The 12179-nt window shown below is 36.9% G+C and overlaps 2 protein-coding genes and 1 pseudogene across 5 annotated transcripts; all 3 read left to right on the plus strand.

The window, feature by feature from the left end:
- The first annotated feature begins 243 nt into the window (after positions 1 to 243).
- On the plus strand, positions 244 to 3867 carry LOC9309273. Of its 4 annotated transcripts, XM_021020294.1 has the most exons (14): positions 255 to 561; positions 642 to 806; positions 886 to 984; positions 1067 to 1177; positions 1275 to 1343; positions 1419 to 1515; positions 1650 to 1752; positions 2060 to 2282; positions 2660 to 2773; positions 2874 to 3005; positions 3083 to 3163; positions 3271 to 3387; positions 3479 to 3547; positions 3630 to 3867. In XM_021020294.1, the coding sequence occupies exons 1-14, from the start codon at positions 460 to 462 to the stop codon at positions 3789 to 3791; spliced, it is 1644 nt and encodes a 547-aa protein (XP_020875953.1). In that variant the 5' UTR covers positions 255 to 459; the 3' UTR covers positions 3792 to 3867. The 4 variants fall into 4 exon arrangements, with proteins under 4 accessions (XP_020875956.1, XP_020875955.1, XP_020875953.1 ...); XM_021020295.1 differs by having other exon boundaries at positions 260 to 561; positions 3479 to 3771; XM_021020296.1 differs by lacking the exons at positions 3479 to 3547; positions 3630 to 3867 and having other exon boundaries at positions 253 to 561; positions 3106 to 3163; positions 3271 to 3368.
- Positions 3868 to 5848: 1981 nt separating this feature from the next.
- LOC110227109 (60S ribosomal protein L37a-1-like) lies at positions 5849 to 6686 on the plus strand (the record flags this gene model as incomplete). Its single annotated transcript, XM_021020409.1, has 3 exons — positions 5849 to 5938; positions 6035 to 6117; positions 6212 to 6686. Coding segments are annotated over 3 exons (237 nt in total), but the record flags the coding sequence as incomplete, so codon positions are not given.
- LOC110227851 lies at positions 6536 to 10223 on the plus strand (annotated as a pseudogene).
- The last annotated feature ends 1956 nt before the right edge of the window (positions 10224 to 12179 follow it).

Here is a 12179-nt window from a genome sequence, read left to right on the forward strand (position 1 = left end):
GGAGATATAACACATGATTCATTATGTTAATATGTTGAAAAGACTATATGGAAATATATATATCTATTTTTGTATCCCTTTATGTTAATTGACAAGTAGAGTGTTGTTACTTGTTACAGACAATAGTAGAGATTGTAGTAATGAAAAGTCATGTGTTAGTAAAGTTTGTTTAGTTAGACACATCCCATTCGAGTTTGATTAGTAGTAGTAATGAAAAGTCGTATGTTATTTGATGGGCCTTTATTGAGCTATTCTGGAATGAAAATAAGCCTTTCAGTTTTCAGAACTTATTCACTAGTTGCCGTTTCGAGACAATGACGACACTTCTGAATGAGAGAGAGGCTCTCTGTATATTTCTTTTTGTCTCCTCTCTCTTGTCCTGTTCGTCTCTGACTACTTCTCCGATTTGGCTTACCATCGGTCTTCGGAAACGTTGACCTTGGAGCTCGAGGGTACCAAATGGCAGGCAGAATTCGATTAGATGCGGTTATCTCCACGGTAGTCACGGTGCACCCGCACGAGATTCCGGCGTTGCTACACTCATCTTCCTGCTTCTTCTTCGTACCGATCTCCTTCCCTCTCTCTCTTTCTGTTTAACCATTCATCTCGAGTGTCCATTAACTTTTGTTCTCTTGAATCAGATTTTGAGTGCGTATTTCGTAGTTCTTCCACTCCGCGATGAAGGAGCAATATCGCTGGGATTATCAAAGCTCCCTGGCCTCTTCGTCGGATCCTTATTTCTCACTCTCATTGCTGCTCCTCTTTCCACCTTCATCTTCTCTTTGCCCAATTTGTCCAAATCCAAGGTAACTCTTTCTTACATTTTCTCTTTCCAATTTGTAATCTTTTGGCCATCTTATATACCATGCTTTTCGAAATTTGCAGGCTTTGGTTATAATACATAGATTCTTTAGTCTATCACTTGTTCTATGTTTCCTTCTTTGGATGGCCTCCCCAACAGAGTCTATCTCATCTAATTCAAAGGTAAGATAGGAGAGTTCGATTATTCATAAGCTTTCTGGAAGAAGTCATGTCTCATGGTTTAACACATACTACTGCTTCAAAGGATGCAGTTGAAGCGGCATCCAGCCTAACAAAAGTTGGTATCGATGGAGCTAATGGATGGGACAACCATAGCTGGTTTTACATTTCTGTTCGAGTTGGATTTTTCCTTTGGGTATGAGTATGACTAACTCTTTGTTTTTTGGATTTTTCCTTTGGGTAAGTTTTGATGTAGCTGGATACGTGATACTTCTTTTTTGTATGTTTCCAAGGTTGCGTTGCTTAATCTTGTCGCTATTTCTTCAACGTGGGCTAGAATAATAGACGTTATGGATAGTGAGGTAGTTTCTGCTGCCCTGTACTTTATTTCTAAGAACTGGCTATTGTTTCCAAGCATATAACATTCTTCAATTCAGTCAGGTGCAAGATTGTTTGGTTTTGTTGGTGCTGGTGCTACCCTTGGACAGCTTTTTGGATCTGTATTTGCTGCTGCCACTGCTTGGATGGGTCCATGTATGCATCACATTGTCTGATGATTCTTCCATTTACAATCTAAGTACCTAGATAGAGATATTTTTTTCTGCTTTTGTTTGTTCCATGTATGCCATTTTGAATTCACTCGAAAATCATTTTGATGTTCGTTACAGATCTACTTCTATTTGCTGCTCTTCTGATGGAATTGGCTGCACAGGCTTCAAAAGGGATCACCAATGACATTTCCCAGTCCTCTGAGGAGTTGTCTCCTCTAAGGTTAGCTAAGCTACAATCCGTGTCCATATGTGTAAGATGAATTTGATTTTTAAACCACCCTTTGTTTGCTATGTTTTCCTATCTTATGTTTGGAACAATATGTGGCTATGTATGGAACCAAACGAAAAATTGAAATGATTTATCTGGAAGTTGAGGTTGGTCTTGGTAATGCTCAAGTTTAAGTTTTCACAATACAAGCGAGATGTGTGCGTACTCAATTTAGGTTCTGGGCTAGACTTAGTGTGAGTTTGACTCAGTTATGCTCATGGTTGGTCGAGAAGTTGATTTTTGTTGTTGGTTCTGTTAGGGGAACTGATAATGATCATCAACGTGAGAGAAAACAGGAAGCTACTTCTCCAAAAGTTGGTTCTCCAAAAGTTGCTTCTCCTAAATCGCCTATCTCCACAAGCAGACCTCAGCTTTGGGCCATCTTCGATGGCATGAGACTTATACTAGCATCGCCTTATCTTTTGCTAGTGTCTTTGTTCCTCTGGCTCGGTGCGGTCATCTCCTCATTCTTCTATTTCCAAGTAAGACAGATCTTTATATATTGAATGATTTCTAGTTTTAAGATTATCTAAATCATGTGAAGGTAATATCAGAACTAGTTGACAATGCAATATTAGGCTTGTCATGCGAACCATCTCTGTGTTATACTATTCATTTACCTGCTCTTTAAAGAACTATGATAATTATAACCAAGACTCTTTGTTCTTCAACAGCCATTTGAACAATATTTCACAACATGAAAATTAGAATATCACTTTGTTACTAGTGCGATTCTGATATGAACCATTACTTTAAAATTCCTTTGTTTTCTTTGAGTTTATAGAATCAATTTTTGGACTTAGCAAAAAGAAAGCTGAACTTCTTACGGTCCCACTGATGAAATAAAGTTAAACTGCAGAAAGTGAATATAATTGCCACGACAATCAAATCATCCATTGGTCGAAGAAGACTGTTTGCCCAGATAAATAGCTTCGTTGCAGTTTTCATACTCATTGGACAACTGACTTTAACGGTATGTCATATGCGAGATAAAATTCACAGATTGATTCATAATACCTGGATTTTTTATTATTATGGTCCATATATATCAGTTCATATGTTAAATCTTACAGGGCCGGATCTTGACTGTAGCTGGTGTCACGGTTGCAATATCTGCATCTCCATTTGTTGCACTTGGGAATTTGGTTGCTATTGCCATATGGCCAACTTGGGTTACAGTTGCTGTATCTGAAACCTTGAGAAAGGTCTGTGGCTTACAACAATCTCTCTCATGTTGCCTTACTGTTCCATTAATTACACTTGACGTTTTATAACTTGGTAGGTGACAACTTATGTTGTAACTAGACCTGGAAGGGAACTCTTGTTCACAGTTGTCTCGCAAGACGAGAAATACAAAGCTAAGGTACTGAATCTTTCCTTTTCTCAACTTCTAGTTAGAAAATCAGTTCTGCAAAAGGGAAGGGTTACACTTTGGTCTATTATTTCACATTATGTGTGCTATGGTTTCAGGTATGCATAGATGTGATTGTTCAACGGCTTGGAGATGCTGCAGCGGCGGGACTATTTGAAGTCCTGACCATTGCTCTTGGCGGTCAAACATCAACTGCTTCACTCTATGCCTTGCCAGTATAATAAAAGCTTCATCCTTTTAGACAATTCATCGTGTATGTTAATTTTCCATGAAAATCCTCAACAAGTCTGCATTGTTTTCTTACAGGTGTGTTTAATATGGATAGTCACGGCGTTCTTCTTGGGACGGCGACAAGAACAATTGGCGAAACTCCAGGTGGGTTCATCTTCGTAGGAACAAAATCTTAAAAGAGTCTCACATTAATACAGAAGATGAGAGGCTTCAACTTCATATGTAGGAGTTATGGGAAAGCAACTTAAACCCCACCGACATGAAGGATCACAAAGAACACAGATTTTGGATTCTGCTGATAAATATACAAAGGGATATTTCGCGCTTTCTTTTGAGATTGGAGTATATCTGTATTTGTAACCGAATAATTTTTTTTTCTTTCAGATAGAGCAATTGGAAATCATTAACTTGTAAGTAGAAAAATATTCAATAATTTTAAAAAGCGCCAAAAAAGGCTAAACCAACCCCAAAGAGTGAAAGACCAACACCGGTCACTTACCAAAAAAAAAAAAAGAGTCAAAGACCAACTAAACCAAGCGAAACCAATGCACGCATTATAGATGACGTGGCAATTTTTTTTATAGCCATGAAACAATAATGCTTGTGTCTAGGTGTAATCTGTGGAAAATAAATGTGCTCTTAAGTATTGGAAGTAAAAAGACGTTAATGAATCCACGTTTTTCAACAGCACATTTCTATTTACCAACTTTTTTTTACTTTTCCAAATTCGTCTAATCTCTAAAGATAATTACTTAACGATTCAATAATATGGTTATTTGGTTAATTTGCAAAGCATAAACACAAGCATTAAGTTCATGTGGAACAGAGGAACTCTGTTTTCGTTATACTAATGAATTTGTTTGAAATAGTAGATGTTTTAGTTTCATTTGAAAAAAAAAAACACATTTGAATGCAGTTGCTTGCGTATATAAACAATCAATGTCCTAAAATAATTGTTTATTGATTGGTGGAAGAACAAGTTTGAGACCGAAGATTTTGACATGTGTCATAAATGATTTAAAGTTTTTCTTTAAAGAAATAAGTAAATTAAAAAAAAAAACACATTTACAAATACGTCTTCGGTGTTAGGGTTTGTTAAGAATGATTCACTGACAAATGCTCATCCATTGCAAGTTGTCTATCGAGTTTTAGAAGACCTTCAAATTGACGGATGAGAGCATAAGCCCAACAAATCCAAAGCACTTGTTTAGCCAAGCATGAGTCAAGAATGCATGGCTTCTTGATCCTCCAAGTTTGGAGTGTGATATTCTGAAGACTTTCACTCAAATGATTTCTCAAACTTTGAGAAACAACAGAGGGAAGCAGTTCAAAAAATCTTACTCGATCACTCAACAACTCATAGGACGGCCACTCGGTAACATTGTGAATAGCTTACGAAAACAAAATTTTCAAAAATGCATAAAATGAATTCTGGCTAAGAAAACAGAGATAAGAATGAAAAAAAAAAAATTCTAACATCATCAATCCTACTTATCAACAAATCGGAATTCAATTAAAAGGAGTAATGATTTTGAAATAAGAATCATTATTTGTTATTGAGGTTATCACTTAACTTCCTTTTCTTCTTATTCTAGATGATTTATCTTCAATAATTGGATAGAACAAAAAATGTACATTCATAAAGACATACTAGATAATCACTCGTACTATAGCACATGTTAAATTTCTATTTTTTGAATCTAATGTTAAATTATATTCAAAGAAAAAATAAACGTTTATACAAATGAATGCAAATTTTTTATAAAGAAACTACAAAGAAGATTCCTTCATTGGTGTTGTCTTGATGCAAACCAATCTTGTAATCCTCTTGCGTATTATACATGTTACATTTCATTTCGTACAAAATTTATATATTATATATTTTAGAATATAGTTTTGATATATTATAGTAGTAAGTTTTACAATATTGATTTCTTTTGTCAGTCCATATATATAATATTAGAATGAATATATTTTTATTTTTGTATAATATTTAATTATGGATATTTTTAAGATATGAAGGCAAAAATAATATTTTTTTTTTTAAAGTTAATATTATTTGAACAATGAGTTTATTTATGTTGACAATTATAAAATGAGATTCATATAATTTAGTTAGATAAAAATCAAAATATCATAAATATATAGCATGTAAGCGAAACAAATGCACCCCTGATGAGATCACCAAAAAAAAAAAAAATGCACCCCTGATGAGATCACCAAAAAAAAAAAAAATGCACCCCTGATGACGTAGCAATTTTATCGCTTTAAAATATTGGGCCTCTTTTTTTTTTGGGTAAAATATTGGGCCTCTTTAATGGGCCTTATCATTGAGAAGTAAAGCTGAATTCAGTTTTAAATCTATCATGAAAGAAAAGACAACATATTTTTTGTTACTTCTTGTAAGTCCTCTGTTTCTGATTCTGATGATTTCGTATCTGTTAAGGCACACGATATGGTGCCAGTCTTAGGAAGCAGATCAAGAAGATGGAAGTGAGCCAGCACAGCAAATACTTCTGCGAGTTCTGCGGAAAGGTATACTCTCTCTTATGATCTCAAATATCATACGCTTGATGGTTTTCTCTTCTTTGATTGTTTGGATTTTACGATGCTTTGATTTGTAAATTTCAGTATGCCGTAAAGAGAAAGGCTGTTGGTATTTGGGGTTGCAAGGACTGCGGGAAAGTCAAGGCCGGTGGTGCATACACTATGAAGTAAGAAAGAAAGATTCATCTTTTTTCTCATTCTTCCATTATTTATTTGTGATGATTGAATTTTTAATCTGTTGTCTGCTTATTCGTTTGGCAGCACTGCTAGTGCGGTGACAGTGAGAAGTACCATTAGACGGCTAAGAGAGCAAACCGAGAGCTAGAGACTGAACAGTTAGAGAGAATTTTCTTCATCTATCTATAATACAGAGCATAAACAAGTTCCTTGTGGGTTACGTTTTCCATAGAGAAGTTCCAATTGGATTTTGATTTTCTTAATTGCATTTGGCAAATGCCAATACACTAGAAACATTGTATCGAATAATATAGCAATACACCAAAAATATTTGAGAATCATTCATGGCTAAGGCTTCCACAGTTGAAATGAGACTTTTTCATCAGCAACCAAGAAAGGAAAGAGGACATGAACTTGTCTCTGAACAGGGTCATCCACTTGCCTCTGCTCTGCTGCATGAAACCTACTGTATATGATGTAGTTATAAGATCAATGCTTCTCCATTTCCTTGATCCTGCATACTTGTTCAAACCATCTTCAATCCGCCTATAACTCTCGTCCTCATACCTGGAATTTTTTTTTATCATGGTCCATATTATATCAGTTCATATGTTAAATCTTACAGGGCCGGATCTTGACTGTAGCTGGTGTCACGGTTGCAATATCTGCATCTCCATTTGTTGCACTTGGGAATTTGGTTGCTATTGCCATATGGCCAACTTGGGTTACAGTTGCTGTATCTGAAACCTTGAGAAAGGTCTGTGGTTTACAACAATCTCTCTCATTTTGCCTTACTGTTCCATTAATTACACTTGACATTTTATAACTTGGTAGGTGACAACTTATGTTGTAACTAGACCTGGAAGGGAACTCTTGTTCACAGTTGTCTCGCAAGACGAGAAATACAAAGCTAAGGTACTGAATCTTTCCTTTCCTCAACTTCTAGTACGAAAATCAGTTCTGCAAAAGGGAAAGGTTGCACTTTGGTTTATTATTTTCTTATTATGTGTGCTACCGGTTCAGGTATGCATAGATGTGATTGTTCAACGGCTTGGAGATGCTGCAGCGGCGGGACTATTTGAAGTCCTTACCATTGCTCTTGGCGGTCAAACATCAACTGCTTCACTCTATGCCTTGCCAGTATAATAAAAGCTTCCTACTTTTAGACAATCCTTCGTTTATATTATTTCTCCATGAAAATCGTCAACAAGTGTCCATTGTTTTCTTACAGGTGTGTTTAATATGGATAGTCACGGGGTTCTTCTTGGGACGGCGACAAGAACAATTGGCGAAACTCCAGGTGGGTTCATCTTCATAGGAACAAAATCTTAAAGAGAGCCTCACTTTGATACATGAGAGGCTTCATCGTCGCTAAGATCCAATATTTTCTCGCATCGTCTTCCTCCGGTGCTGTATCGTGCCGTCTTTCACTTTTTCTGCGTTCAATCATGGGCTCGTCAGTGCTTAGATCTACAAGCCGCGCGTGCAGTCACGCGACCTTCTTCGAATCCGACAGAACCGGAAGCTGTCTGGAACTGTCCGAAATGTAGATCGTCGAATCAGAAATCGAATATTCCAAGGCGCTACCTTTGTTACTGCGGCAAGGAGGAGAATCCTCCGGCGGATAATCCATGGATCTTGCCTCATTCTTGCGGCGAGGTCTGCGAGAGGCCGTTGAGCAACAACTGTGGTCACTGTTGCTTGCTCTGGTGTCATCCTGGACCTTGTGCTTCCTGTCCCAAGCTCGTGAAAGCTAAATGCTTCTGCGGCGGTGTTGAAGATGTTCGTCGATGTGGACACAAGCAATTCTCTTGCGGAGACGTCTGCGAGAGAGTCCTGGATTGTGATATCCATAACTGTAGAGAGATTTGTCATGTGGCAAGTGTCCACCGTGCAGATAACGCGCGGTTTACAAGTGCTGTTGTGGTAAGGAGAAGGAGGAGAATGATTGTTGCGAGAGAGTCTTTAGGTGTGAGGCTTCTTGTGAGAATATGCTTAATTGTGGCAAACATTTATACGGGAGAGGATGTCACTCGGGAGAATGTGGATTGTGTCCATATCAGGGAAAGAGGAGTTGTCCCTGTGGCAAGAGATTCTACCAAGGCTTGTCTTGTGATGTTGTGGCGCCTTTATGTGGTGGCACCTGTGATAAAGTTCTTGGTTGTGGCTACCATAGGTGTCCAGAGAGGTGCCACCGCGGTTCATGCCTTGAGACTTGCAGGATTGTGCTTACTAAGTCTTGCAGATGCGGGGGCACGAAAGAGCAGGTGAAAGAGAGCCTTTTTGATACTTCATGATGCTTTGTTATAGTTAAATCAAATGTTGATGGAAAGATTTTTGGGAACTTAATTTAGAGTAGGTTCCTTGCCATCAAGAGTTGGCGTGTGAGAGGAAATGCCAGAGAGTGAGAGATTGTGCACGTCATGCTTGTAGACGCCGATGTTTTGATGGTGAATGTCCACCATGCTCAGAGGTATGCTGTGTCTCATGGTCCAGTCTAGTGACATTGTTCACACTTGGCTTCTACTTTTTTTCGTTTGAAATTTTCAGATTTGTGGAAAAAGACTCCGTTGCAGGAATCATACATGCTCTGGACTTTCTTTGTCCTTCTGGTGTCAACTTTGGAACTATAAGACTGATTAAACATTGTGTATTGTAAGATATCAACTCATACACATGGAATAACATTACTTGTTGTGTGTTCATTGCAGAGTTCCATGTGCTCCTTGTCCAATAATGGTAACAATATCTTGTGCTTGTGGTAAGACGCATTTTGAGGTGAGAATTAGGATTTGAACGTGAATATGGCTTCCTACTATCAAGTCGTGATATATATAGTCTTGTTACTTTTATTTTTATGGTGGATCTATAGAAAATTTTTAATTTTGTGTAGATGCATCTGATAGAAGCAGGAGATGTTACTGACATCTAACAAGCGAGACTATCAGCTTAAACTTACTAAAATCTCTTCGGAAAAAATGATCTTGAGGCCTTGTTTGGTCTAAGCCTGAGAACCAGATCTGATGACTTTATGCCTACTGTTATAATATTTTCTTTGCTTCTTCTTTTTGTGTCCATAGGCTTTTAATTGTTTGCTACTTCTAATAGATTCTGGTCCTTTGATAGAAAATCTGGTACCGTATGTGAAACCTGTATTAACAACGCAGTTGGATGTTTTATGTTGTTCAGGTACCTTGTGGCACTGAAACAAATCAGAAACCTCCTTGTGGTAGTTCACATGTTCCCAAGCTTCATTTTTTACATTTTCTGAATAACATTATTAGAAAACCACACTCTTGAAACTAGAGGATATTGTTGTTGCAGAAAATTGCCAAACTGTACCCATTTGTGTCCGGAGATATGTCATCCTGGGCAGTGTCCATCGCCAGAACAGTGTGGTAAAGAGGTATTACTTCCAAGACTCCATGATGCAACTGCGTTGTAAAGATATCCGCCTGCGAGTTTATATCCATTTGGGATGTTGTCTCTGGTACAAATGTGATCTTACTTGTCTCGATTTTTGTATGGATCAAGGTGGTTGTTAGTTGCAAGTGCCTAACCTTGAAGAAGGAATGGGTATGCCAAGATGTTCAAGCAGCTCATAGGGCCACAGGTTCTGACCCTAAAGAAGTACCAAAGAACCAGTTCGGTGTTGACCCTTGCGATTCCAACTGTACAGATGGCTGAATCGGTGTTAAAGCAGCGCAATGTCAAAGAGATTGAGGTAAACAGAAACAATAAAAAGCTCTCAGAATTAATCCCACTCTTAAAGCAACTATTACAAACCTTTATTTCTAATCAAACATCTTAGGAGGAGCCTAGCGGGAAAAGTTCATCAAAGCGAAGGAAAAGGCGTGAACGGGGTCAGGAGTCAGGACATTCAGGAGACCACAAGGCTGCAGGTAATTTCTGTCTTTTAAAACAAAAAAAATCGGAGAAGCCACATGTCTCATATGTTTTGTCATCTACTTAAAGACACCATCTGTTTTTTTTTTTTGTTTCTTCTCTGCAGAAACTTGCTGTCGTTCACGAAGAGGATACTGATGGCCGTGATGTTAATGGCGATGGGAGCCGCTGTTTCATACTATGGTTATAAGGGACTCTTGTGGCTTTCTGATTGGATGAAAGAAGTCGAAGAACAAAGACAAAAGTCTAGAAGATACCCGCGAATCTAACTGGTTTCGAGAGTTGTTACTTCTCAAGCTTAGTGACAACACAGTTAGCTTCGAGACATTTGGTCTTTCTTTTTGGTTTATCACCGAAGGGGATTATGGTAAGACCGTAAATGCTGGGAATCTACAAATATAAACAATTATCACCGAAGAAAAGAGAAAGCAATTATCACCTAGTATTAAATCTATAGAATCCAGACGTTATGGTAAGGCCGTAAAATCTGGGAATCTACAAATTAATCTCCTTAATCAAAGTTTCTGTTGACCGAATCATTAACTAATAAAAAAAGAGAGACGCAATCGGGTAAGATTTTTGACAGGTGTGAGACATTCATTGGACCTCACGATTCCCACTTGTTTACTAAACTAGATTTTTGTTGTAGTACAAAAGAAAGAAGCAGTACAAAAAAAGAAGAAGGTATTAATTTTTTTTTTATGCATTAGAAAATGGAAAGAATAGAGTTCTATCTTTTGAATTCAAACACTATAAAATGCACAGACGTGTAAAGTTTAGACTACAGCTTGCATGTATCGAACTTGTGGCATGACCGCATGAGCGGTCCACCGTGGACCACAACACTCAAAACAATTTACATTTGTTAAAACACATATTTTAATATAAAGTAGAAAAAAGAAATCACCGGGAAAAAAACAATTACCACATTAAAATATAATAAAATCGAGACGTTTTTGGTAAGGCCGTAAAATCTGGGAATCACAAATATAAATAGTTATTACCTATTTTATAAGAAAAGAAAGGAAAAAAACCTGAAAAAACCGCCATTTAATTTTTTTTTTTACCGTTTAATACGTGTAGTATTAAATTTGAAATAAAAATATGTCATTTAATTTCGATTGTTTTTTAAAACCTTCGTTTTAAAAAAATTGGTAAAATCGTACCTCCGAGTTAACGACCGTTAACTTTGCTAACGGAAGCACCAACTGTGGTTAAAACTTAACCAATGGTGTTTAAATATATATATATATACATTCTCTTTGTTTAATTAGACGAATATACTGACTTAGTCAGGTGGTTAATGTCTGTGGACTTTCCATCATTTCCTGGGTTCGAGTGCCCCTCTCTCAACATCTGTTAGACGTTTTTAAATGGGAAAAATGTCATTAAAATCCTCAACTTATTCAAAACGTTTATTTAAATCCTCAACTCACGACGAAACGAAATAAATATCAAACTTATGTTGACTTTCCAAATAAACACCAAACTTTCATTGACTTGGCCATATTAGGCATGACGTTAAGTGAGTTAACAGACAATGTGAATCACGAATGTACGTACGTAAAGTTGTGTCTTTTCGATTAACACATGTACGTATACGTTGTTTCGTGTTGTATAAGTAGATCGAGTCAAACTCAATAATATCATTGTGTGTAATACATTTTATCTTATCAATAAGATCCAGTTTCTTCATACTCTGTTAAAACAGAGTTCGTTTGTTGATCAAAACACTAACAAGTATTCCTTCTAAACATAAAACGACGTTGTTTTGTCGTAACTGTTCAATAAAATCCCGAGTTTCAAATCATACTCTATTTAGGGTTAGGGATAATGCTCGATTTGGGGATCTAAGATTGACTTTAGGGATTTAATTCAATCGTTACGACATAACGACATCGTTTTGTTGTTATATGAAACAATGTCGTTATCAATTAACATATATGTTAACAGAAAATTACCTCCGTTAACGAGATCTATTAACCCACTCAACGTCGTACCTAATATGGCCAGGTCAACGGAAGTTTGATATTTATTTGGAAAGTCAACATAAGTTTGATATTTATTCGCAAAGTCAACATAAGTTTGATATTTATTTGGAAACCTCCACATAAGTTTGATATTTATTTCGTTTTGTCATGAGTGA

The sequence above is a fragment of the Arabidopsis lyrata genome, assembly GCF_000004255.2.
Source record: "Arabidopsis lyrata subsp. lyrata unplaced genomic scaffold ARALYscaffold_6, whole genome shotgun sequence".
In the NCBI taxonomy this organism is placed as follows: domain Eukaryota; kingdom Viridiplantae; phylum Streptophyta; class Magnoliopsida; order Brassicales; family Brassicaceae; genus Arabidopsis; species Arabidopsis lyrata.

What these genes read in the sequence shown, in the direction of transcription:
- LOC9309273 (XM_021020294.1), top strand. Translation starts at nt 460, where the DNA reads ATGGCAGGCAGAATTCGATTAGATGCGGTTATCTCCACGGTAGTCACG. An exon ending in CACTGCTTGGATGGGTCCAT is followed by an intron (nt 1,516 to 1,649) that starts GTATGCATCACA and finishes TGTTCGTTACAG; the next exon opens with ATCTACTTCTATTTGCTGCT. An exon ending in GAGGAGTTGTCTCCTCTAAG is followed by an intron (nt 1,753 to 2,059) that starts GTTAGCTAAGCT and finishes TGGTTCTGTTAG; the next exon opens with GGGAACTGATAATGATCATC.